The sequence below is a fragment of the Chelonoidis abingdonii genome, chromosome 1 (genome assembly GCF_003597395.2).
Source record: "Chelonoidis abingdonii isolate Lonesome George chromosome 1, CheloAbing_2.0, whole genome shotgun sequence".
Lineage (NCBI taxonomy): Eukaryota > Metazoa > Chordata > Testudines > Testudinidae > Chelonoidis > Chelonoidis abingdonii.
In genome coordinates, this window is record NC_133769.1 from 162,580,441 (window position 1) to 162,605,013 (window position 24,573).

General features: G+C 43.2%; 1 protein-coding gene across 17 annotated transcripts in view; it reads left to right on the forward strand.

The window, feature by feature from the left end:
• ZBTB20 (zinc finger and BTB domain containing 20) overlaps window positions 1-24,573 on the forward strand; it is a 644,993-nt gene that overhangs the window by 609,110 nt on the left and 11,310 nt on the right. For 16 of the 17 annotated variants that reach the window (XM_075072201.1, XM_075072197.1, XM_075072200.1 and 13 more), the window contains one exon: window positions 22,174-23,775. In XM_075072201.1, the coding sequence (XP_074928302.1) occupies window positions 22,174-23,775 (1,602 nt within the window). Of the gene's footprint in view, window positions 1-13,093; window positions 13,164-22,173; window positions 23,776-24,573 lie in introns of those variants that run through there. The other variant, XM_032776819.2, reaches the window with a different exon arrangement.

Here is a 24,573-nt window from a genome sequence, read left to right on the forward strand (position 1 = left end):
GTTCCTATTCTTGGGCTTAGACATATTACCAGTGAGAGGAAATTCCTGAAGCAAGGACTCTCAATCTAGAATGCATAGCTTGAAGCTCCCATCGCTTTCCCTGCTGGGAGAGATTAGTTTAAGCATTCTAGGCAAACGCAGGTGGAATGGCGGTTCAGAAGGAGAGGTGGTTTCTGAAATAGCTGAGTCCTAGTTTGTGTAGGGCTTTGCAGGTAGCAGCCAGTATCTTGAATTCCCTTGGAGTTATACCAGACGTTAGAGTTTTAAATACCTCATGGTGTTCATGCAGATACTGGTGTGCAGAGTGAAGAGTTGTGAAATGTGAAGAGTTTGGGTGTAAATTGCAGACAGAGGCTAAGATCCTCCATTGAAAATCTGGCCCTATATGTTCATAAATAGTTACAAGGAAGCAATGAGGCTATTGTCAGATGGTGCACAGATTCCACACACTTTCCTAATCACCAAAAGAGCAAATGGTAATGGTTAGCAGGGGCCAAAACCTAAGGCCATACTCCACTTTCTACTTGGACAAAACTCCCCTTGGCTGTGATGTGTGTAGAGTGAATAAGGACTTCAGAACATGGCCCCATGTGAATAGATTAGGTTTTCAAAAGTGTAGATAACACTGGAGCTGTTCAAACATAAGTGACTATGTGGACCTATGTTTTGGGAGTGCCAATAGATAAGAACATTCCGGCAGAAAATTTCAACAAATGCCTAAGGATATAATACAAATAAAGCTTCATTCAGACTCTGCTAGATATAGATATATCTTAGCAGATGTGTCTAAACTCATAGGAATCCCACAGGAATGGTGCAGCTGAATCTCTTTGTGTCTATTGATAGTTAAAAGCGATATTCTGAGACATTGGAAGGGCAAAGACGGCCCATCTATGAAGGAATTTGTTACAGATAAGGGAAAGACAACACCTTAGCAAAGAGTTTCCATGGGACTGAGGAGCCGGTTGGATGATTATTGAAAAAAATGGTGGTATAGGGTTTATGATTTAAGAGGACACAGAAAAGGGGGCTGGCCTGAAGGTAAATTGTCACAGTGAGTGTAAGTCCAAGCAGGAAAGTAAGACAAGATAAAGAAGAAACATGGAACAGCAGTAGTAGGTGGAGGGGATGAAGGGATGCAGAGGTCATTTATTTTTAATTGGGGGCCAAGACAGTTCTTGCATATAGAAAGGAATGCACTTTTTAATCTCTGGCGATGGACCTGAACCACAACCCTCTGTCCGTATATCCCCACATTTCATGCCTGTCCAGATCCAGATGTGGGCTTCACAGCATTGCAGACCAGGACAGAAACACTGAACCAGATTCTATTTGCATTTTTCTCTTAGTAAAATCTGACTTTTTTATTTTGATGGCTGTTTGCCTTTTAAACTCCACAGGGCCTTTAAGAGAAAGGAAGAGAGAGAGAGAGAGAGAGACAATTACCCTTCAGGATTCCTAAACTCTACAGGGCACTGAGGTAGTGGGGAAGGAAACGCAGTATGGTATTTTTCCTGAGCGATCAATACGAGTCTATATACCTTCCTTGTGACTCAGTGGGGCTGTTTTGCCTAGTGCTATGTTGGGTTCTGTGAAGTTGCAGGTTAGTGGAATGTTGTCATTTCCAGTTTTTATGTTTTAATTTTTATATGTCCCCCCTCTGGGGTTCTGTAGTAGGAACAAGATGGATGTGTATCCTCCTGGCCTCCTGTCTCCTTCTCCTGGGCTTCACTGCTCAACTCTCCTATAGACTGCACTGGGACCTTACAGCTCAGCACAGCACAGGGGAGATGCTGGGACACATTGTCAGAATGCACCTCAGGAGAGCCCCTGTCCTGTTCCCATTGAACTCCAGGGGAAAACTCCTCTTGACTTCCTTGGGTGCAGAGTCAGACAGCATGTTCACATTAAGAGTTATCTCATCTATATTTTTGTTAAACTGCATGTGATATGGAATGGTATTTCAGTTACACAGTCAATGGGTAAATTTTCAAAAGCGCGTAAGTGACTTGGGCTCCTAAGTTCCATTGGTGTTTAAGTCAATGGCACTTAGGATCGTAAGTCATTTAGGTGCATTTGAAAACTTTATGTAATGACCTTAATTGCTAATTCCCTTTTTAAGAGACATTAATGTTAAGTTGATGAAGTGTTATCAGGTCTCATGATATTTGGTGCTTTTCTTAAAGCCTCAGCTCCTGGAGTGGAATGATTACATGGGAATCTCAGCTTTCCTTTTTTGAAAGAAAAAAAAAGAGTTTCTAGCCCTCGTGGTTGCAGAGAAAAGCTTGAAAAGTGTCCCCAGTGTATCCTAAAGGTTCAGAAGCCAGAAGGCAACAAAAAAGGGCCAGGATTGTATTCATTTATTTATTACTCCCATGATTTTTGGACACTTGGGGTTGGCAGTACTGTGATGCTTTTGTTTGTGAATCACATTACACTCCGCTAGATACATTATAGCTATACACTAACGTTTCCCAACTATTTTCCTGACTCTCAAGTGGAATGTGCTGGTCTCTCTAATTCTCAAGGTCACCCATTAGTATCACTCTTCAAAGGTGTGAGTCATCCTGTAATCCCTCAATTACATACTTGTATTAGTAGCTCAGCAATTTCATTCATAGTTCCTTGATGAATGCCATCCATTACAGTTTAATTTCTTAAGATATTCTATTACCCACTCCTTTATTTATTTATTTATTTATTTATTTACTTACTTATTTCTTTGCTTGTTTGTTTCTTTATTTTATAATGTTCTCCTGGACAGTGCCATCACCTTCCTACCCTGAGATCATTTTCCTTGCCCCATCATTCTCCATTCTGAAAACCAATGCTAAAAAATCACATAGAATGTGAAATTGCTGTATCCTCTTTGATTACCCTACCTTTTTTACGCAGCAGTGGCCTACCTAACCCACTAAGTCTTTTCTCTATTTAATCCGTCTGGCCGTGCTATCTAAGGTATTTCTTAGGCACCAGTCATTGCCTTGTGACCTTCTTTTTGATGTATTTAAATAATTTGTTATTACAGTACTTTCTTTATACCTTCAGCTATTTTTCTTAAAATTTCCTCTTCACTTCTTTAATCTCTCTGTTACATCTTGCCTTGTACAGTTTATGCTCTGTTCTATTAGCATCATTTAGGCATGATTTCCATGTTTGGAAGGAAACTTTTTCAGCCTTAATAAACTCTTGTGGCTTTTTTACTTAACCATCCTGGTGTTATTCCACTTCCTTTTTCAGTTGTTGCTGTTGTCCTGGGATATGCATATTGATCCTAATAAAGGATTTTTAAGGCCACCTCCCTGCTGATTTTATGGATTTTTAATTTCTTATCTTTTCCGTTCAAGCTCTTTCAGACTAATTTCTTCAATTTTCTTAATAATCCTCCTCCTTGAAGTTGCATGTCAGAGCCTATCTTGTGTGATATGATCCTCCTGCAAGGGTGTCAAACTTAATAATCTTCTGGTCGCTGCAATTTGATGTCTTAACTACATATATTTCCTGAGCCACCTCCTACTCAGGTGCGTGAAGACTTTTAGTTAAGAGTAGCTCCTTCCTCGTATGCTCCAGAATGAGTTGTCTCATACAACAATTATATGTCAGCAATTCCCACACTTTTGAAAGGTGAGTCTCCCATCAAGAAAATGAAAAGTAATCACAGCCCTTTCAGCGCTGTCACATGTTGTTAAAGGCCTACTCATCTTAAGGTACACATCTTCCATGCCCCTCCTGGCTAGTCATTTGCACTCCTTCAGGATGTGCAAGCCACACTTTAGGAAACATTGATTTAAGGGATCGAGGAATTATTAACCAGACCATGTCCAGTTACCCAACTACTTTGGGTAACCAAAGGTTACAATTATTGGTAGGGTAGATTTTGTTGCCATTCTGTTCTCTCATCACTCCAACTTAGGAACTTTTTGCAAACCTCATTTGGCATTCCACACTCACTTGCTCTGCATTTCTCTTGCTTTCTCTCTTGAAAGCAGCCTTAGTACCTTGTGCCATGATCTCATTGTCATTCCACATAGGGTAGGGCCTGGTCATCAGGGCCGGCTCTAGGTTTTTGCCACCCCAAGCAAAAAAAATTTTGGCTGCCCCCACCCCAGTCCTGGGCTCCCCACCCCAAACCACTGCTGCCCCAGCCCTGGGCTCTCCCCCTCCACTGCATCCCTGCCACCCCCAGTTCCCTTACTTTTTCATTTTAATTCTAATGGGATCCACATACCTCCCTTGCTAGGCTTCAGATAGAGAGGGGCACTGTCCATTTAGTCCACCCAATTCCTTCTTTGGGGGCTGCAAGGTGAGGTCACACCAGTATCCCTAATCCAGTCTGGGGATGTCTTCTGAAAGAGATATCTGGGCCAAAGCCTTCTACTCCTTGGGCACACTTGTTCCCCATTCACAGCGCCACCCCGCTCTAGCAGTGAGCTCTCTATTCACAGCAAGCTGCAGCATGAGATTTCAGCTACCGTACTCCCTCCCCCTCCCTTTACTGTTGATAGAGGCCAAGGGAATGCTGGAAAATGTAGTTCTTTCCCTGCTCCAGGGCTACCTCTATATGCAGGGAACTAACCAAAGAACTACAGCTCCCAGGACCCCCCGTTGGTTCTCAACTCCCAGGCTGGATCCCTGTGGGCTGCCGCCCCTGCAAATGGGCTGCCCCAAGCACCTGCTTGCTTTGCTGGTGCCTAGAGTCACCCCTGCTGGTCAGCACCTGAAGGAGAGGAAAAACCTAGGTGCTACTTGAAGAGATATTCTTGACTGAGTAGGGCTATCAGATGGACTGTGCAGCTGGAGATACTAAAACATAAAATTGAGATCCTAGTCATTACAGCCCATAAATGTTTACAAAGCATTTTCTCATTCTCTGGTGGAAGGCACTAAAGCAGATCATAGTATTACAGTACATACAATATGCTTTGAACTATTATGGAAGTGAAAATAAGGTATTTGTGACTGAAGGGTGCCACCCAAGCTTCTGATCATGTCTTACAGCCTTTCTGTGTGATGAGTGAACACAACGATCTGTTTATGGAAGCACTGTGCATTTGGGTTCCATAGCAATTCAGATATTACTGTTTATATTGGCACCAACAGTGTGTTCAGTGCTCTCTCAGTATTTATGTTTGCTGTGAATGTTTTTGTTGTTTCATGGAGTCATTTATGAGGACAAAATAACATGAGATCTAGTCTTACATTTCCACCATTCAGGAACTGAAATAAACAGTGAGAAGTCTAGATCTCTAGTTAATTCATCACTATGAAAGGTTCCTTGAGGTATTCTCAAAGCCCATGAAACATGTAAAAACAAATACTAGAACCTTCATGCATCCCTAGTTTGTGCACTGTGCTTGGCTATGTTAAACACTGAAAAGATCTCTGCATAGGTAGGATACACAGCATACTCCGTACCAGTTAGTGACATGTGCGAGGTAGTGCTGCTCCGTGAAAGCCCCCAGGAGAGAAGTAGTGTGAGTTAAAAGTAGTCTCCCAAAAGCTATTTTTGAGTTTTAACCAGTGACAATGTAAGTGTGGCAATATTGTACATCTATTAAAAATCTTGAAAAGTTCTTTATACCTAGAAGAGAGGGGTGGTAACATGTAGATATTTTTTTGGCTGGGGTGGGGAGGAGGGGAGGAGTGTGCTAGAGGAAATAAAAACAAAAAGGGTGACTTCTCCACACAGATTCATGGATACCTTATGCAACCACGTTGAGTTTAATAGGTGTACCTTGTGCTGTGATTCCATTCAGTCATTCTGGAAAAGGTAGGGCCAGGACAGTACATGAATGAGAGAAACCCCCTGCTTAAGGTGATGTTCTTGACTGAGAAGGGTGTGGGATGTAACTGAGGGCAGAATTTAACCCACAGGTGATAACTTATCCACTATATTAGTATCCCCTGTTAGTGTCAGTGTATGTATCACACCAATTTTTTTAAAAAGTTTCAAATGTTTTATTGGAATATTAAAAACTGCAATATCTGCTTATTGCCACAGTTCAATCCAATAACATCAAATAACCCTAAGTGTAGCCTAGGGCTGAATCTGTTTTTATTATTTACATCACACCAAAATTAAACGAGGCGATGTTGGAGATATACCTTTGCTTATGGTTGTACAGGTGTAGCTGAGGACAGAAATTGTTTTAGTGGCTGTAAAATGTCCAGAAACAAAATCATGTCTTATGCTGAGTATGTGCCACTATCATTCTGCTCATATGGGCTAGATCATAAACAGCTGCTGAACAGCCATGCAGAGATGGAAGGATGCACAAAGATTCTTCCTGCATGGGGCTGAACAAGGACCTTTCACAATAGCTGTCTGTGCACTCCTGCTCTCTGATGTTCCTTATGGGGGAGACAGCTCCCTCCTTTCCATGAAAACTCAACATAAAAAAGCCGCAGTCCAACTCTTAAGAGCTCTATCTCTCTCTTACGTTATTTCTAGGGTTGGAAAATTTACTGCAGCAATCAGTCTTACTAGTTAAAAATTACCCTTTAGTTAACAGATCAAGGAGACACATCAAAAGACTAACTAAACAAAACCAAGCATTATTCTTCAAGTGATATCTCTCTGGGTGCTCCACTGTAGGTGCAGCAATTCTTTTGTGTCTGGAGTCAGAGATCTTCAATAGCAGTGCCCGTCGGACCACACATGCGCGACTCCCCTCTCTCCTGCTGTGTGTGGGACGTATATATAGCGCTCTGTGGTCTAGCCGCCCTCAGTTACTTCTCTATCACCTGAGGTCTGATGGTAGGTTCTGTCCTAGGATGACCGATAGCAGTGAAAAATTGGGACAAGGGTGGAGGGTAATAGGAACCTATATAAGAAAAAGACTCAAAAATCGGGACTGTCCCTATAAAATTGGGACATCTGGTCACCCTGTTCTGTCCAGACAGAAACTCCTTTCCCACTTCTGGCTCAGGTTTTCACATGCTGCTTCCCCACTCCAAGTTATTGCAATCAGACGCTGTGTCTGTAGATAAAACAAATTCCACACACTACTTCCCTATAAAGGCTCCCTTTCCTTCACAGACTGCTAAAAATACTCCCTATAGAGGGATTCTGGGCTGAGCAAAAACCTTCTAAACAGATAATTATCTTAAGGGGTTTTAATCTATATTTTCCTTTTAATCAAAGCCCACAGGCTTTTAGCCTTACTATATTTAACCACACTCAAACTGATACACTTCCTCCCAGTCTTGGGAAAAGGTAATTGATACAGGGGCAAATCCAGAGACGCTTAAGGGTAACAGTTACCATTTTTGGGAGACAGTCATCAGTGCAGCAGTGCCAATTATTACATTCACTCCCCTCCTAAGGACTGTTACCATTGACGGTGTAAATCCCGGCAGTCAAATGCAGAGAAAAGAGCAAGAAGAGCCAACACTCACCTTTCTTATGGGGCTTCAATCTCAGGGGCACCTTGAGGGTTTGGTCAAAGTCCATTGCAGCTAATGAAAACATTCCCAGTGACTTCATCGGGCTTTGAATAAGGACCTTAAAGAAGAAAGATACATCACCAGTGAAGCCCACATTTTCCTGGAAGCAAATTCCTCTCTTCTCCAGTAAACATTCCTCCATTTTAAACTTGAAGGAAAAACCCTCAAAGACACAGTAACCTCATGGGCATTGTTGGCTCTATCCATTTGTTCAGTAGATGATACACTGTAACAAGTACAGCATATCCTATGAGTAATACAAATTGGCTCTCTGAGGGAAATATTAGCAATAGAGAACACCCGGATTTTAGTCAAACAGCCTTAAATCCATAGCAGATAAAAGAAATCTGGGCCAAATTTGGATTTGGTATAAGCAGGTCTCACTCCTGTATCTTTGGAAACACGTGAGCACAGCAGAAACAGTTTTCACTGAGACATTAAAAAGTTCAAGTAATAAAGACAGTAGTGGTAGTAGTAGCTTGATTTCTCATCTGAGGAAATGGTGCCATCGTGTGGCCATTTTGTTTTGTTTGTTTCCAGTTAAGGGAGGGCACTTTTATAAACTGTTTTCTTCTACTTTTTTTTTTTTAATATGCTGGGGGGTGGAGGGTAGTGTAAATCCACGTAACCCCAGTGAAGTCAATGATTTTTACCAGCTAAGGATCTGGCCTTGGGATTTTTTTGATTTATCATCTGATTCCCTGCTGTTTTCTGTCTAGTCTGCTGTCAGTCTTGGAGACAAAAATCAGCAAACCCTGCACAGGATTGAGAGAAGGGAAGTAAGTGTGTGTGTGGTGTGTGATTTAAACCCAGAAAACAGATTACCTTAGTTGATAAAAAATTGAAAGGATACAAATGACTATAGGAATAATGCCTTCTGCTCTGTGCCTCCTTGTGGATATGAAGGGCCCTAACCATAGTAGTGCTAATCCAGTTCCACTGTGGAAGGATGCAGGAAGGAATCAGGAACCATGTTCCAAGGTATACACCCCATGCAGAGGCAACTTTCAGTGGTAGATAGGAGGAGAGGTCAGGTACATTGCATGTGTTTTTAAGGCATTCCTCTAAATTGCAAGGAACTGTAAAGGTTCAGGATGCTGCTTGCAGGCAGGATGCTGTGTTAGATGGACCTTTCATTTCTTCTACTCTCCCTGTGTTCCAAAAGTACATGTCTGAAGAGAAAATGTGAGAGCTAAATCCTATTTCTTGTAACAGGAATAAATCTTTTAACTTAAGAATAGTTGGGCATGTCATTGGCAGTTAGAAACCTATGGTCACCAAGATACTGTGAAAGGAAACTGCTACTTATAACCAGTGCATTGCAATTATAAGTAGGCTGCTGAGTGTCAGGAGACCTGGGTGGGGATCAAGGCATTGAAAAAGTATAGGGAGAAAACTCAGTGACTTCGAGCCTGGAGAACAAAACTCTAAAGGAATCAGAGGAGCTAATACCTGGCCTGTCTCTGATGCCTTTCATCCAAGGAATTCCAAACAATTTGTAATGCTCGCATCTCTTCTGTAGGTTAGGGCCAGTAGTATTATCCCCATTTTACAGATGAGGAAACTGAGGCACAAGAGAGTGAAAGACACACACCACAACATTTCACAAAGCTGGAGTAAACAAGCAGTGGACAAGCAGAATCCTTGTCCCATCCTGCAGGCAGAGCATGGGGTAGAACCATGGTGGCTGCTCCTCCAGCCCAGGGGGTGATAGAGAGGCTGCTATCCCCAGCATGGGGTTTGTGCTTGCTGTAGGTAGGACATTCAAATCCTGGACACCACTCAGTTTTATTTGAGGAAGGTCTATATTTAGTCTTTGTTTAGATGCCCAATGGATTCGTCATAATTGGGCAAACAAGCAGGGAATTGTGCAGGACAGTTTGCGCAGGAAAGGAGAAGAATGTGTGTTGCATAAAATAAAAGTAAAAATCTTTTCAACTAAGATTTCAAGGCAAAGATAAAAGCAGCAGAGAATCCTGTGGCACTTTATAGACTAACAGACATTTTGGAGTGTGAGCTTTCGTGGGTGAATACCACTTCGCCTGCATCTGACGAAGTGGGTATTCACCCACAAAAGCTCACGCTCCAAAACGTCTGTTAGTCTATAAGGTGCCACAGGATTCTCTGCTGCTTTTACAGATCCAGACTAACACGGCTACCCCTCTGATACAAGGCAAAGATAGGAAATCAATGGGAAGTGCAAATTCTTGCTCATTTGCCAGACACCTGGAGAGGTTCTACATTTTTTTATTCCATGTTGTTTTCTTCCTCTCAGATAGATGTAGTTATTGGGCTAGAAAATCCAAAAATGTTTGGTGGATTTTAGCACACAGTCCTTTCTTACACAGAGTACATTACTGACATGTTAATGGTTGTTATGCTAGTAAAAATACAGTACTTCCTGTTAGAGGTAGACTGCTACATATTTTGATTCTAGCAACAATCTGGTAGGGTTAAAGGCAACTTGTGTAGTGTCATCTGGTGTTTGTTTTAGACAGATACTATACAAAGAGATACTGATTTTCAAGATGTTCAAGCAGATGATAAGGCGAAAACTCCAGTAAACCTTTAAAGCAACAGAAAGCCGGGGTGTTCCTGGTCAGCTCTCCTGCAGAGTTTGCAAATGTTCCTCCATCCTCCCACATCTCCCTACCAGCATTTCCCCTTAAAGTCCCCTTTCAAGGAGGCCACACGATCATAAGGACCAACCTGAGCAGGATAGACTTCTGAGCATTTTGATTTGAAAGCAGATCATTCCCTTGAGCAACAGAAAGTTCTCCCACTAGTCCTGGCTTCAGGAGGTAGGATCCTGCTATAGGCCAGGAATATAAAAGCACTGAACTGCATTATTCCAGTCGTATTTTGGTATAATTCCATTGAAATCAATGGAAGGTAAAACAGTGGTGAATCAGGCCCACAACCTGTTAAATGGAAAGGAAAAATATTCCCTTTCCTCTTTGACCTGTTCTTTATCATGTGATTTTGTCATATATTCTCAGCCAGAATCTAGGGGTTGACTACAAACCTTTTGGTGAAATTTTATGAAAATATATTAGCATTCCATTCTAGGTCCTTTCCAGCTCAGGAAATTCAAAATATTTAGGAAATTGACTGGCTCCTCCTCAAAATATAGGACTTACTAGGGTGACTGGGCAGCAAGTGTGAAAAATTGGGATGGGGTGGGGGATAATAGGCACCTATATAAGAGAGAGCCCCAAATATTGAGATTGTCCCTATAAAATCGGGACATCTGATCACCCTAGGACTTACCAACATGTTCGTGTGTTTTCATGTGAATGCTGAACTTCAGCTGAACCAAATGTCAAATTTATGCAATCTTGAAGTTTTTACTCCAAAATAAAGTTCCTTTTCATTCAGAAGTGGGTTTGCTTTTTAATGAAAACCTATAAAATTTCCAATGGGGGGGCAATATTAGACAATTTTTTTAATATAAAATGAAGAAATCTTCAGATCTGGAGGATTTCTGTGGCTATTTCGCGCAGTCCTAGTGAGAATGTGGTTCTCATCTCAGAAGGTTAATTTGGGGAAAAATGATAGGAAACATTCACTATTTTAGAACATCAGGACTGCAGGTATAATGTGCCACTGTCTTCTAAGTGAAAGTGGGAGTGCTGAAATGAATCAAGCAAAGCGTCCTAAGTGATGCTCAACCTGCTGCACCCCTGTCTGCTCTAAATGCAACACTGAAGAAGCACAGTGATGACTTGTTGAATCAGCAAAGAGGAGGTGCTTGAAGTAACTGCAGCAGCAATAGCAGATGCACAATCACCCCTCTGTAAATCAGAATTCAGGATTAGTGGCCTCCCACAATTGCTTTGAAGAGTCAGAAGATTGTGTAGCTCCAGCATTTGTGGAGCAGTTTTATAGAACCAGAAATTACAGGTTTCCAACAATGCTTGTAGGGAAACAGAGGGTTGCAACAATAGTGGGCGAGGAGGAACAAATGATTATGCTGAGACCCAGCTGGGCTGCAGTAGCAGAAGAAGGTTATATTAGTTTGCTGCGATGGGGCATATAGGTGTTAGTCTCTGGGCCACTGACATACAGTGAGTAAGTGGCAGAACCAAGAAGAGAACCCAGGATTCCAAACTCCCAGGTTCCTGCCCTACCAATCGGATTCTGCACCCTTCTGAGTAGGAAGTGGCATTTTGATGATGGATGGGCACTGACAGGAGTGTGAGAGTTAAATACGCTTTTTCAAAGAAATTAGCAGAAAAAACAGGTTTATCCAGTGTGACATTTCAGGAGAAGCACTGACATGCATTGTGACAGGCATATTAGAATGTATCCCAAGGGTAAAGTGGGAAACTCCTCTTGGGATCCTATCATGACTTCAGTGGGAGTTCAGGATCCTCCATACCATTCAGGTGGTGCTCAGTGCCAATCAGGATCAGGCGTTTGGTATGCATGCGAAGAAGCTCACAGTCGATTTCTGCAGAAAAGAGAGGAATCCAAGTCAAAAGTCCAGGGCTAGCTTCTATGCTACATCTACTGAGTGGTACAGCAAAGAAGACACAGCCCAGGGGCATGGAGGACTTTATGCCACCTTTGCACCCTCCAGGTTCTGGATTTATATTGGCCCTGTATCCCTACTGAATAGGGGGGATTCTTCCCCAGCCTCTCTTAGCTCTTGCACGCAGCATTGACCCTCCAGATCTTGATTTAGAGCAGGGTTCGGCAGCCTTTCAGAAGTGGTGTGCCAGTCTTCATTTATTCACTCTAATTTAAAGTTTCGCGTGCTGGTAATGCATTTTAATGTTTTTAGAAGGTCTCTTTCTATAAGTCTATAATAAATAAATAAACTATTGTTGTATGTAAAGTAAATAAGGTTTTTTTAAATGTTTAAGAAGCTTCATTTAAAATTAAATTAAAATGCAGAGCCCCCTGGACTGGTGGTCAGGACCCGGGCAGTGTGCCACTGAAAATCAGCTTATGTGCCGCCTTCGGCACATGTGCCATAGGTTGTCTACCCCTGATTTAGAGCAACTCAAATTGAAGGATATTTGGAGTCAGAAAAGCCCATTTAAAAATAAGTGCCCATTTACAAAATTTGAATCTAAGTCCAAAATCAGATTTCAGACTCTGCCAAAGTTTGAGGGTGTTTGGATGCAGGGTTTTGGGTTTGGCCCATCTGTCTTTCAGGAGTATAAGGTTATTAGTGATGATCAACCAGGTCCAGTTAATACTGTATAAATATCAGTTTGACAGATTTCCAAACAATTCTCCATTGCATCTGGGGAAAATTTAGGCAAAGCCTGACTTCAGCAGAGAAAACGCTTCCAGGATATAGGCTCATCTTTCTTTTTGCCCTTCAGGTGAGAAAGTGAAGGAGGACCCTTCTGCTCCACTCTGCTGGTTATCCACATTAAAGATCCCTTCGTATGTTTCCAAAAAAAAAAAAGAGAGAGAGAGATAATGCTGGTGTCCTGCCCACCATTCCCTTTCTGAGTCAAAGAGGTCGGAAGTACAAGGCTGTGTGTAGAGATACTGCTGCGCAATAATGGCTTCTGTGGTTGCCCAGTCACTGCACCTCTAGCTATGCAATAGTCATTACATTGTAATGAGCTTTGAGATACTATGATGAACACTGTAGAAAATTAAATTCTATGATTTTTTTCAGCTGTCAGCATTGAAGAATCGAGTGTTTACTTGGCAGTTGAAGACATCTTGTGGCCGCACAGTAGAAACTTACTACAGTAAATAAGCTTTAAAGTACTTAACACTAATGAGTAGCTTTAGTGGTCTTCAGTACCACTTAGATCCCCTGCTAACTGAACTGTTACTGAAGGATTCCAGGGATCATATTCTGCATTTATGTTAAACATATAGTCACCTTTATTGGCCAGAACTGCCAAACTTTGCGCAGCTCTCTCTGCAATATTTTTGCACATAGAAATCCACATTCAAAACTGCTCCAGAATTCAGCGTCTCATCACTACCATCTACATTTTCCATACCATCTAGCAGGCTGCGTGCTGTTTCCTTCTACCATCCCTTTCCCATGCAGTACTGTGCATCAATGTCTCTTTCTCATTTTTATTCTAATGTTAAAAGCCTACTTCTTTTTGGACACCTGCAGCATAAAGGTCAGCAGGAAGTGCTGGATTCAGGAAAGCAGTAAACTAAACATTTGGTCATTTATTACACAACAGACGTCTTTCCCCGTTTCCATCCATGTTGTGCTCCTTTATACAAGTGCAGAATGCATTCCATTCATATTTCTGCGAATAATCTGACAGTTTAGTCAATACATTTGCTGATGGGGAAACTGAGCATTTTTCCGACATGCACAGTAATACATTTCACCATTATACCATAGCAGCTTCATATCTCAATCCCAGGAGAGCTGCAATGTGCATAATCTATGCAAAAGAATTTTCTTTCTTTCTTTCTTTCTTTCTTTCTTTATTTCTTAATGAGCCGAATGCCTATTCATTGCCTATCTAATGGCTTTTGCATTTTCATGCTCTTTCTTTCGTATCCAGTTTCTGAATACTCCTCCAATTAGAAGTTGCTTTCACAGAACAGGGACAAAACCCTCCTACAGTAGCTTCTCAGAATGAGTCTGTCAAGATCTATATGTTGCTGTTCACCGGGTGAAAAGAAAGGGAGCACTTAACAAAGGCTGCTTGAAATTTCACAGAAAGGTTTCCCACTGTCTTAACTCTAAAAAGAGCGGAAGGCCTGGGACTAGACCGAGACCATAGTCATTTCCCCTTTGCTAGACATTCTGTGCAGTGACTGTTGGCAGGACCGGTGCTAGGCGTTTTAGTGCCCTAGGCACACGGCCATTTTGCCGCCCCGCACCCTGGTCCCGTGGCTCCGGTGGAGCTGCCGCAGTCGTGCCTGCGGAGGGTCCGCTGGTCTGCGGCTCCGGTGGAGCTGCCGCAGTGGTGCCTGTGGGAGGTCCACCAGAGCCGCGGGAGCAGCCGACCATCTGCAGGCACGACAGCGGCAGCTCCACCGGAGCTGCCTGCTGCCCCCTCCAGCAAAATGCCGCCCACCAATAATCCTGGCGCCCGAGGCGATTGCCTAGGCCGCCTAAATGGAAGTGCCAGCCCTGACTGTTGGGGGCAGGGCGTAAGCATATTTTCATTACACTTCATTCTGATATCTTGGGCTTTCAAGATATTGATACACATTCTTGCTTGCCATATAGTGCTCCCCCTTCTCTGTATGCTTTGTAACTAAGTAATGTCTATTTTAGATTCAGACCCATCCTGCAAAGCTCACATTCTATGTGGGGGTCTGACTTTGGACTTTTGATTTGGCACATTGTATAGGTAAGGGACAGACACAAAGGTTGGGTCTGAATTCAGTCTCTCTTAGTGTGTAGGAGGCGCTGTTGGACCTGAACCCTTGATTCAGGCCAGTCCTTATAGTTTATGTGCTTGCCTGGGTGGCGTTACTGCATGTTTGTACTACTAGATTTTGTGTATTAGCATGTTTGACAATATGGCAAATAATCTGTTTTCAAGCTTTCTGGGGTTGTCTTGATCTTGGATAGCTACAGCTATATCTAGTGACAACTGGCAGACAGAGACCCAGAAAGAACTTCATCATATTCTTTCCATGCTTTTCTGCCCCCACTCTCCCCGTTTCTCCTACACACCCCAAGACTTTCTTGTTTGTCCTAGTTATTTGTACTCTAGCTGAGGCTCTCATAGGTATGGGCACTTCAGCTGCAGGTCTCCTCACTCTCACACAGTGGGGCAGGGCTCCTTTTGACATTTGTAACAGATGTGTAGACTTGGAACCTAGGTGTGGTGATTGGAAGGAAGGAAGGAATTCGATAAATGAAACTTTTGTAGTAAGTCACTAAACAAGGGATTTTTCAAGCAAAAAGTTTGCCATGATGCTAGTAACCAAAAGCCATTACTGTCTGTCTGCTTGTATATGAAATGACTCTAGTGGGTGTCAGTCCAGTTCCTAGAGGACAGAGGCTAGATTCACTAAATCCAAAATTTAGAGGCTCAAAAGCCCCATCTCAGCTGCCAGCTAACCCAGTAGGCACTTAATTCCACAGACGCCTAAATTTCTGCCAATAGGCATGCACCCAGGTGCCTAAATCCTGATGCCTGGTGCCTAGTACATGCCTATGCCCCAATAGGATTCTCAGACTAAGCATTTCCCCACTTATCTCACCTATTGGGCCTGATCCAATAAGTGTGCTACTGGATTAGGCCCAATCCAAAACAAAGTTGGGGTGTTACCTGTTCACCCCAGGAAGTGGGCAACCCAGGTTCAAATCCCCTCTCTGCCAGTTGTGGGGCAGGCATTTTTAAGTGTTTATACAAAATGAAAAACCTTCAGCAGTAGAGACTGAGAGAGTTCCTTCTCCTTCCCCTTCCCCTCCAAAAAAAATTCCCAGAGCCCAGTGATTAGAGCACTCTCCTGGGAGGTGAGAGACCTGGGTTCAGGTCCCTGCTCATCTCAGGCAAAGTGGAAATTGAACCTGAGTGTCTCATAGCATGGGTGAGTGCTCTAACCACTGGGCTCTAGTGTGAAAGGAAGAGGGCACCAACACCACCTTCCTCAGGATCAGAATTAGGCACCTACATTTCTTTGAGGAGTGGGGCTTAGCCTGCATGCCTCTCCTCAGTATTTCCTGTGGGCTAGCTGAGGCAGTTCCTCACTCAGTTTGCTGGCTTCAGTGAATCCCAGCCTTAGGAGCCTACTGTTCCCTATGCATTCTGTAGGGAGCCTGGGGTCCTAACTCAGGGGTATGGATTCCATTAGGCAACAGGGCACTGCAACGCTAAGTGTAAGTTCTCTTTGTGGATCTAGCCCCAGCTGTCCACATCACATCAAAAATCCCCTCACAATCAGTACTGACTGGTCCTTGGTTGGCCATTTCAGCAGAGAATCATAGATATAAAGTCATTAAGTCCAGCCCTCTGTGCTGAGGCAGGACCAAATAAACCTAAACCATCCCTAACTGATATTTGTCCAACCTGTTCTTAAAAACTTCCAGTGAGGGGGATTCCACAACCTCATTTGAAGCCTATTCCACAGTTTAACTACCCTTATAGTCAAAAAGTTTTTCCTAATGTCTAACCTAAATCTCCCTGGCTGCAGGTTAAGCCCATTACTTCTTGTCCTACCTTCTGTGGACATCGCAAACAATTGGTCCCTGTCCTTTTTATAGCAGCCCTTAACATCTTTGAAGACTGTTATCAGGTCCCCCCCTCAGTCTTCTTTTCCCAAGACTAAACATGCCCAGTTTGTTTAACCTTTCCTCGCAGGTCAGTTTTTCTAAACCTTTTATCATCTTTGTTGCTCTCTGGACTCTCTCCAATTCATCCACATCTTTCTTAAAGTGTGGCACCCAGAACTGACACAGCACTCCAGCTGAGGCCTCACCAGTGCCGAGTAGAGCCTGGCAGTTACCTCCTGTTACACCCCAGAATGACATTAGCCTTTTTCACAATCACATTCAAGTTGTGATCTACTATAACCCCCCAGATCTTATTCAGCTGTACTACTACCTCGCCAGTTATTCCCCATTTTGTAGTTTTGCATTTGATTTTTTCCTTCCTGAGTAAAATACTTTGTACTTACCTTTATTGAATTTCATCTTTTTGATTTCAGACGAATTCCCCAATTTGTCAAGGAGGTTTTGAATTCTAATCCAGTCCTCCAAAGTGCTTGCAACATCTCCCAGATTGGTGTCATCTGCAAATTTTATAAGCATACTCTTCACTCCATTATCCAAGGCATTAATAAAAATATTGAATAGTACCAGAGCCAGGACTGACCCCTGTGGAACCCCACTAGATACGCCCTTTCAGTTTGACAGCGAACCACTGATAACTACTTTTTGAGTACGGTCTTTCAACCAGTTATGCATCCACTTTACAGTAATTTCATCTATACCCCTTTTCCCTAGTATGCTTACGAGAATGTCATATGGAACTGGATCAGAATCAAGATATATTGCCTCTACTGCTTCCCCCTAACCACTAGGCCAGTAACCCTGTCAAAAAAGGAAATTAGGTTAGTTTGGCATGATTTGTTCTGGATAGATCCATGTTGGCTATTTCTTATAACCTTATTATCCTCTTGGTGCTTACAGATTGATTATTTAATAATTTGTTTGAGTATCTTTCTAGGTATTGAAGTTAGGATGATGGGACTGTAATTCCCCAGGTCCTCTTTCTTCTACTTTTTAAAGATAGGTACTATGTTTGCCATTCTCCAAGGTAATTGCTAATGGTTCTGAGATTGCTTCAGCTAGTTCCTTAAGTAACCAAGGATGAATTGCATCAAGCCCTGCTGACTTTAATACATCTAATTTATCTAAATATTCTTTAACTTTTTCTTTTCCTGTTTTGGCTTGTGTTCCTTCCCTCTTGTTGTTTTGAGTGTCTGATCACCATTAACCTTTTTAGTGAAGAATGAAATAAAATAGACATTAAATACCTCAGCTTTCTTGATGTCTTCAGTTATTAACCCTCATTCCCCACTATGTAGAGGACCTTCTTGTCTTTCTGTTGTTCCTAATGTATTTTTAAAACCACTTCTTATTGCCTTTATGTCCCTGGCTAAGTATAACTCATTTTGTGCCCTCACCTTTCTGGTTTTGTCCCTACATACTTGTGCTATTCTTCTGTATTCCTCCTTTGCAATTTGCTCCAGTTTCCAGTTTTTGTATGATTCCTTTTTGATTTTCAGGTCATTAAAGAGCTTGTGATGGAGCCATACTGACCTCTTACAGTTCTTCCTATCTTTCATTTGCACTGGGATAATCTGCAGTTGTGCCTTTAGGCCAGATCTCCTGAACTTCTTTTTTCCCTTAGGTTTTCTTCCCATGGGACCTTACCTGCCAGTTCTCTGGGTTTGATGAAATCTGCTGTTTTAAAGTCTATTGTCCTTACTCTGCTTTTCTCATGACTTTCTTTCCTTACAATCATGAAATCCATCATTTCAAAATCACATCACCCAAATTGCCTTAGACCTTCAGATTCGCTATCAGTTCCTCCCTGTTGGCAGAATCAAGTTTAAAATGGTTGCCTCCCTGTTTACTTCCTCCTCGTTCTGAAACAAAAAGTTGTTCCCAATACATTCCTAAGAACTTATGGGAAATGTTGTGTTTTGCCGTATTACATTTCAAACAGATGTCTGGTTCGTTAATTTCCCACATTACAAACAAGTCTTGTGTTTTGTGTATTTATATTGCTTGTTCTAGAAATACCTCATCCACCTCCTCTTCATGATTTGGTCGTCTGTAGTAGACCTCTACTATGACATCATCCTTATTTTTTACCCATTTTATCTTTACTCTGAAACTTTCATCTGGTCTGCTTCTGACCTCCTTCTGGATCTCAGAACAAGTGTATATATTTTTGATGTGTAGTGCAACACCTTCTGCCTTTTTGTCCTGCCTATCCTTCCTGAACGAGCTATACCCTTCTATTTCAAGGACTGAATGGAGCATAGATACAGAATTCCCCTTTCTCTTCAGGTTAGGGCTTGGGAATACTAGAGGGATGTATGAACAAAGCTTGCCCTGATGCTGCTTAAGTTGTACCTGTCCTGTGAATAAACAGTAGACTTTAGTCTTGTCAGTCCAGCAACTTTCACCAGAGCTATATTCTAGTGAAATAAATAAAGTTGAACTGAAGTATCTTCTCCTATGAATGTGTTTGCAAAAGTACAACTTCCAAATTAATGGGTGCTGAACTGGTTCATCGAAAGGAGAAGGGACTCACAGCACCTCTGACAATCAAACCATATGTTTATAGAATCAGCCTGGTGCTTCTGGGGTATTCCCTCCGGTGTTCTTTGGATATGAGCGGTAACCATTTTGATTTGGTAAGCTAGGCTGTTGTACGCCTTGCTATTATTTAATAAATCTTTTTTTTAAAAAATGGATTAAAATTACAGGGAGAACTGGTTTTTAAAGATCAGTTTGAATGAAAAGGGTACCTCATGATCAAAGCAGATTGCAATAGGTATGTTTTGATCTGGCAGAACTTGGGAAAAAGAGAATGTCGTGTGCATCTGCTCAATTAGACATCGTCATGCCCTTGTCGAGGGATGGCCTTGAAGAAAGGAGGTGCCATCCCTTCAGCAGTCAGCCACAGCACACTCCTGCTTCTGCAGGGGCCCCACCCCCGTAGTGCCTCCAAGTTGTCTGTCTTTTAGAGGGAGATTCCTTGTGTTTTGAGTTCATCTTGAATTCTCCTGTGATCTGACACATAAGGAAGTGTCCATGGCTGGCCAGGAGGACTCTGGGAGGTGGTTGTCTTGGTGTAGGAGGACGAAAAGGCCCACTCACATTACTTGGTGTGATGTCTGCAATATCTATGAGTGAATGCCTGTGAGGTACCTGCAGTATCTAGGAGTGGCCTTTCCAGTGCCCTCGTCAGTCATGTGTCCTGGCAAGGCTTGTGAGCAGAATAGATATAATTCACAGTCTCCATGATTCCACTAGTGATTTCCCAAGCATTGCTGCCATATGAGCATCACCCAGGAGACCAGTTTCATACAGAAATTAGTGCAATCCCTAATACTGGCCTGTTTCCTTCTGCAGGCATCAGGCTCCTTTAGGCAGCTTGTCCCCATCAGAATTTCCAGCTCCTGATCTTTTTGGTCCCCTTTTATCATCAGAGAATTTAAATAACCACTTGTGTCCAATATGGTTTTTCTTTGAAGCACCAGAAGAGAGGATGCTTGAGATAGCAGGAATGGGTAAATGAGGAGGAAAGGACGTGAGTGAGAGGGGACTGCAGTGTTCAGCAAATTGCAGTTGGTAGCATTTTGCTGCCTGTCTCTAAGATGAGAATAATAACAATGACCAAATGTTCTTTATGTTGGACTTAGAAGAACACTGGCAAGCTAAAAATCATACATTCAGAAATGTAAACATTCTTACATTTGTTATTAATATCGCCTTAGATGCTGTTTATTTGCTTTGTTTTTTCTTAAAACCATAAAAATAAGCTAGTTGATGTATTGATTTTATAGAGTCAGTTTCACTTTCAGTTTCTCATGCACTAGCGCATGACTGCAGTGAGTGTGGGTTGCAGACATGGGATGGGAAAGTTTCTGGTGGAATGTTCACAGACGTGCTAACAGTGACATTTGCGTTGGTCTTGGATCTTAGCACTCAGATAAATTAATAAGGCTATTATTTATTTAGCCTTCAGAGTGTGGTAAGTTCTTCACAGGCACATATGAAGACACACTTGCCTCCAAATTCTTATTATCTAAACCAGGGGCTCTCAACCTTTCCAGACTGCTGTACCCCTTTCAGGTTTCTGATTTGGCTTGCGTACCCCAAGTTTCACCTCACTTAAAAAGTACTTGCTTGCAAAATCAGGCATAAAAATACAAAAGTGTTACAGCACACTGTTACTGAGAAATTACTTATTTTCTCATTTTTATCATATTATTATAAATCAATTGGAATCAGGGTGACCAGATATCCCAATTTTATAGGGACAGTCCCGATTTTTGGGTCTTTTGCTTATGTAGGCTCCTATTACCGCCCCATCAGCTGTCTCAATTTTTCACACTTGCTGTCTGGTCACCCTAATTGGAATATAAATATTGTGCTTACATTTCAGTGTATAGTTTATAGAGAAGTATAAACAAGTCATGGTCTGTATGAAGTTTGAGTTTATACTGACTTTGCTAGCGCGCTGTACGTAGCCTGTTGTAAAACTAGGCAAATATCTAGATGAGTTGATGTACCCCCGGAAGAACTCTGTGTACCCCCCAAGTGTAACACGTACCCCTGGTTGAGAACAACTGATCTAACAGGACAAGAGCGGGAGAAGAGAAGCGATATTAAATCGAGAGAGAGAAGTGGACTGAGAGATTAAAAAGATAGTTATTTTTAGCCAGCTGTAAAAGCAGTGAGAGGTAAATAAGAGGACCAGTTAGATCTGTACCTCAACATTCGGGTCTTGTCCAAACTATCCAGACTTCTTGGTTAAGCCAAGTTGATGAAGTTCTCCTGAGAACAGGCATTTTGTCCAGGTACCTTTTACTTCCCACTTCTGGTCAGGCAATAAATACCCTCAGACAGCGTTTGTCTTGGTATTGCAGCAGTTCTAGTCCCAGCCGGTGTAGTGTCAAAAACCCCAAGATGCAGTGAAAATAGGGGAGAAAGTTAATGGATCTTCTTTGATTCTTGACCAAGGGTTAGTTCACTTTTTAGTAATGAATGATGTAAACCAAAACCCTGGACACACATACAGTTGGAATTTTGGAAAGGTTTCAGATCCAAACCATGGTCCAGATTTGGATTTTGCAATGGCTGCCACCTTTTTTAAGGGCTGAACTACAATACCCAGGATCTAACTATGCCCTAACTTTGGGGATTTCAAAATCCAGATCTAGATAGAGGGCCAGAAATTTATAAACTACAGCCTCATCATATTACCAATGTGATGTAAAAATCATTACTGTATGTGAGAATCTGACCATTAGTGTCCTGTCTAGTTTTGCTTGAAGATTCAAGGCGTGGGTCTCTGCTCATCCATCCCATAGAGATCCTGCTAAATCTTTTCCGTGGGGAGTTGATAGTCTCCACGCATAGAGGTGATGCTTTGTGCTCAGTGCCCCTTTATGGTACCTCTAAGATGTTCCCTGTGGTGTATATCCAGTGGGCAAGTGTTTTAGCCAGCATCTCAGCTGTGGACATGCAGAGGACAAGCCCTGATCTGTCCCGCTGTTTTGTCTCATCCTTTGCTACAGGTAACATCAGTTGCAAGGGGATGACAGAGCGCATTCACAGCATCAACCTTCACAACTTCAGCAATTCTGTGCTCGAGACCCTCAACGAGCAGCGCAACCGTGGCCACTTCTGTGACGTGACGGTCCGCATCCACGGGAGCATGCTACGCGCCCACCGCTGCGTGCTGGCGGCTGGCAGCCCCTTCTTCCAGGACAAGCTGCTGCTGGGGTACAGCGACATCGAGATCCCCTCAGTGGTGTCAGTCCAGTCCGTGCAAAAGCTCATTGACTTCATGTACAGTGGGGTGCTGCGGGTCTCACAGTCAGAGGCCCTGCAGATCCTCACAGCTGCCAGCATCCTGCAGATCAAGACTGTGATTGATGAATGCACAAGGATCGTCTCGCAGAATGTGGGGGAGGTCTACCCAGTGATTCAGGACTCTGGGCAGGAGACGCCCAGGGGGACCCCCGAATCGGGCACCTCAGGGCAGAGCAGCGACACAGAGTCTGGCTACCTGCAGAGCCACTCGCAGCACAGCGTGGACAGGATCTACTCAGCTCTCTATGCCTGTTCCATGCAGAATGGCAGTGGGGAGCGCTCCTTCTACAGCGGAGCAGTGGTCAGCCACCATGAAACGGCCTTGGGGCTTCCCAGAGACCATCACATGGAAGACCCCAGCTGGATTACACGGATCCACGAGCGCTCACAGCAGATGGAGCGGTACCTCTCCACCACTCCAGAGACCACACACTGCCGCAAGCAACCACGCCCAGTCCGGATCCAGACCCTAGTAGGCAACATCCACATCAAACAGGAGATGGAGGATGACTATGACTACTATGGCCAGCAGAGGGTGCAGATCCTGGAGCGTAATGAGTCTGAGGAATGCACTGAGGACACTGACCAAGCAGAAGGGACTGAGAGTGAGCCCAAGGGGGAGAGTTTTGACTCTGGAGTCAGTTCCTCCATTGGGACTGAGCCAGATTCCATGGAGCAGCACTTCATGGCTAACTTGGGCCGAGAGGGTCAGCAGGAACCTTCCCAGGCAGAGCAAAATGAAGTCCCTGCTGAAGGCACACAGACCCAGCCGCAACACCTAGATGCCAACACTTCCTCGCCAGACAGAAGCAATGACATTGAAATGGACAGCAAAGTGCTCACTGTCAGTAACAACAGCGAAAAGGGGGCCTTGCAGCCTTCTGTCAACACAACAGTTGCCCAACCATTGCCAAGTACCCAGCTTTACTTACGCCAGACAGAAACCCTCACCAGCAATCTGAGGATGCCGCTGACCCTGACCAGCAACACACAGGTCATTGGCACAGCTGGCAACACCTACCTGCCTGCCCTCTTTACCACACAGTCTGCTGGCAGTGGACCTAAACCTTTCCTTTTCAGCCTGCCCCAGCCCTTAGCTGGCCAACAGACACAGTTTGTGACAGTGACCCAGCCTGGCCTGTCAACCTTTACTGCCCAGCTGCCAGCCCCACAGCCCTTGGCCCCATCTGCGGGCCACAGCACAGCAGGTGGGCAGGGTGAAAAAAAGCCTTACGAGTGCACTCTTTGCAACAAGACTTTCACCGCCAAACAGAACTACGTCAAGCACATGTTTGTACACACAGGTGAGTGCAATGCCACTTGGCTTATATGTGAGCCCAGGGACAAGCCTTTACAAATATGCAGTTGATTTTGACAGGTATTCCATTTCCCAGTGTGCCAGTCCCTAATGCAGACGTGAGACAGCCTTCAGATCCTTACTGGGTTCCAGTTATCTCTGGGCACTGTTACTGCCGTGATGAGAATATGTAGTTCACCACAACATGGGAAGGGAAAACACTGGGTGCCTGATCCATCAGCCTTTACACACATGAGGAGTCCTATTGAAGTCAGTGAATGAGTAAGGGCCTCAGGACAGGCTCCTGGTTAAGTCTATGGATGGTCCCTTTAGGGATCTAAGGGTGTCAAGGATACAGGAAAGGCAACTCTTCCTTTTATACAATGAAATGTGTCTTAAGTGACTATCCAAGGAAATAATTAACACATGTTGCCTCGCACAAGTTGATCTTTGATTAAAGGTGAAACTAAGTGTTATTGGAAACAACATGAGGAATCTTTAACTGAGAGCCATTAAAGAATTTGTCTGTTGGAGGAGGGGTCATTAATATTGGGTCATTCACTGCTATGTGTGTCTGTGTGCATGGAATACTTGGTGGTGGTGTGAGGTTCAGTTGGTTGCATTACTCATGAGTGATGAAGCCAAGTCTGAGTTATGCAGGTCAGCCTAAATAAGTGCCAAGACAACCTTGTAAAAATGACCTACAACAGCTTTCCTATACATTCAAAATGTATCTGTATTAAAGGCTGGTGTCTTGGGACCTTCTAGGGTTAGAAGCAAAAGATTTGTGTCCCACTGGGAAACT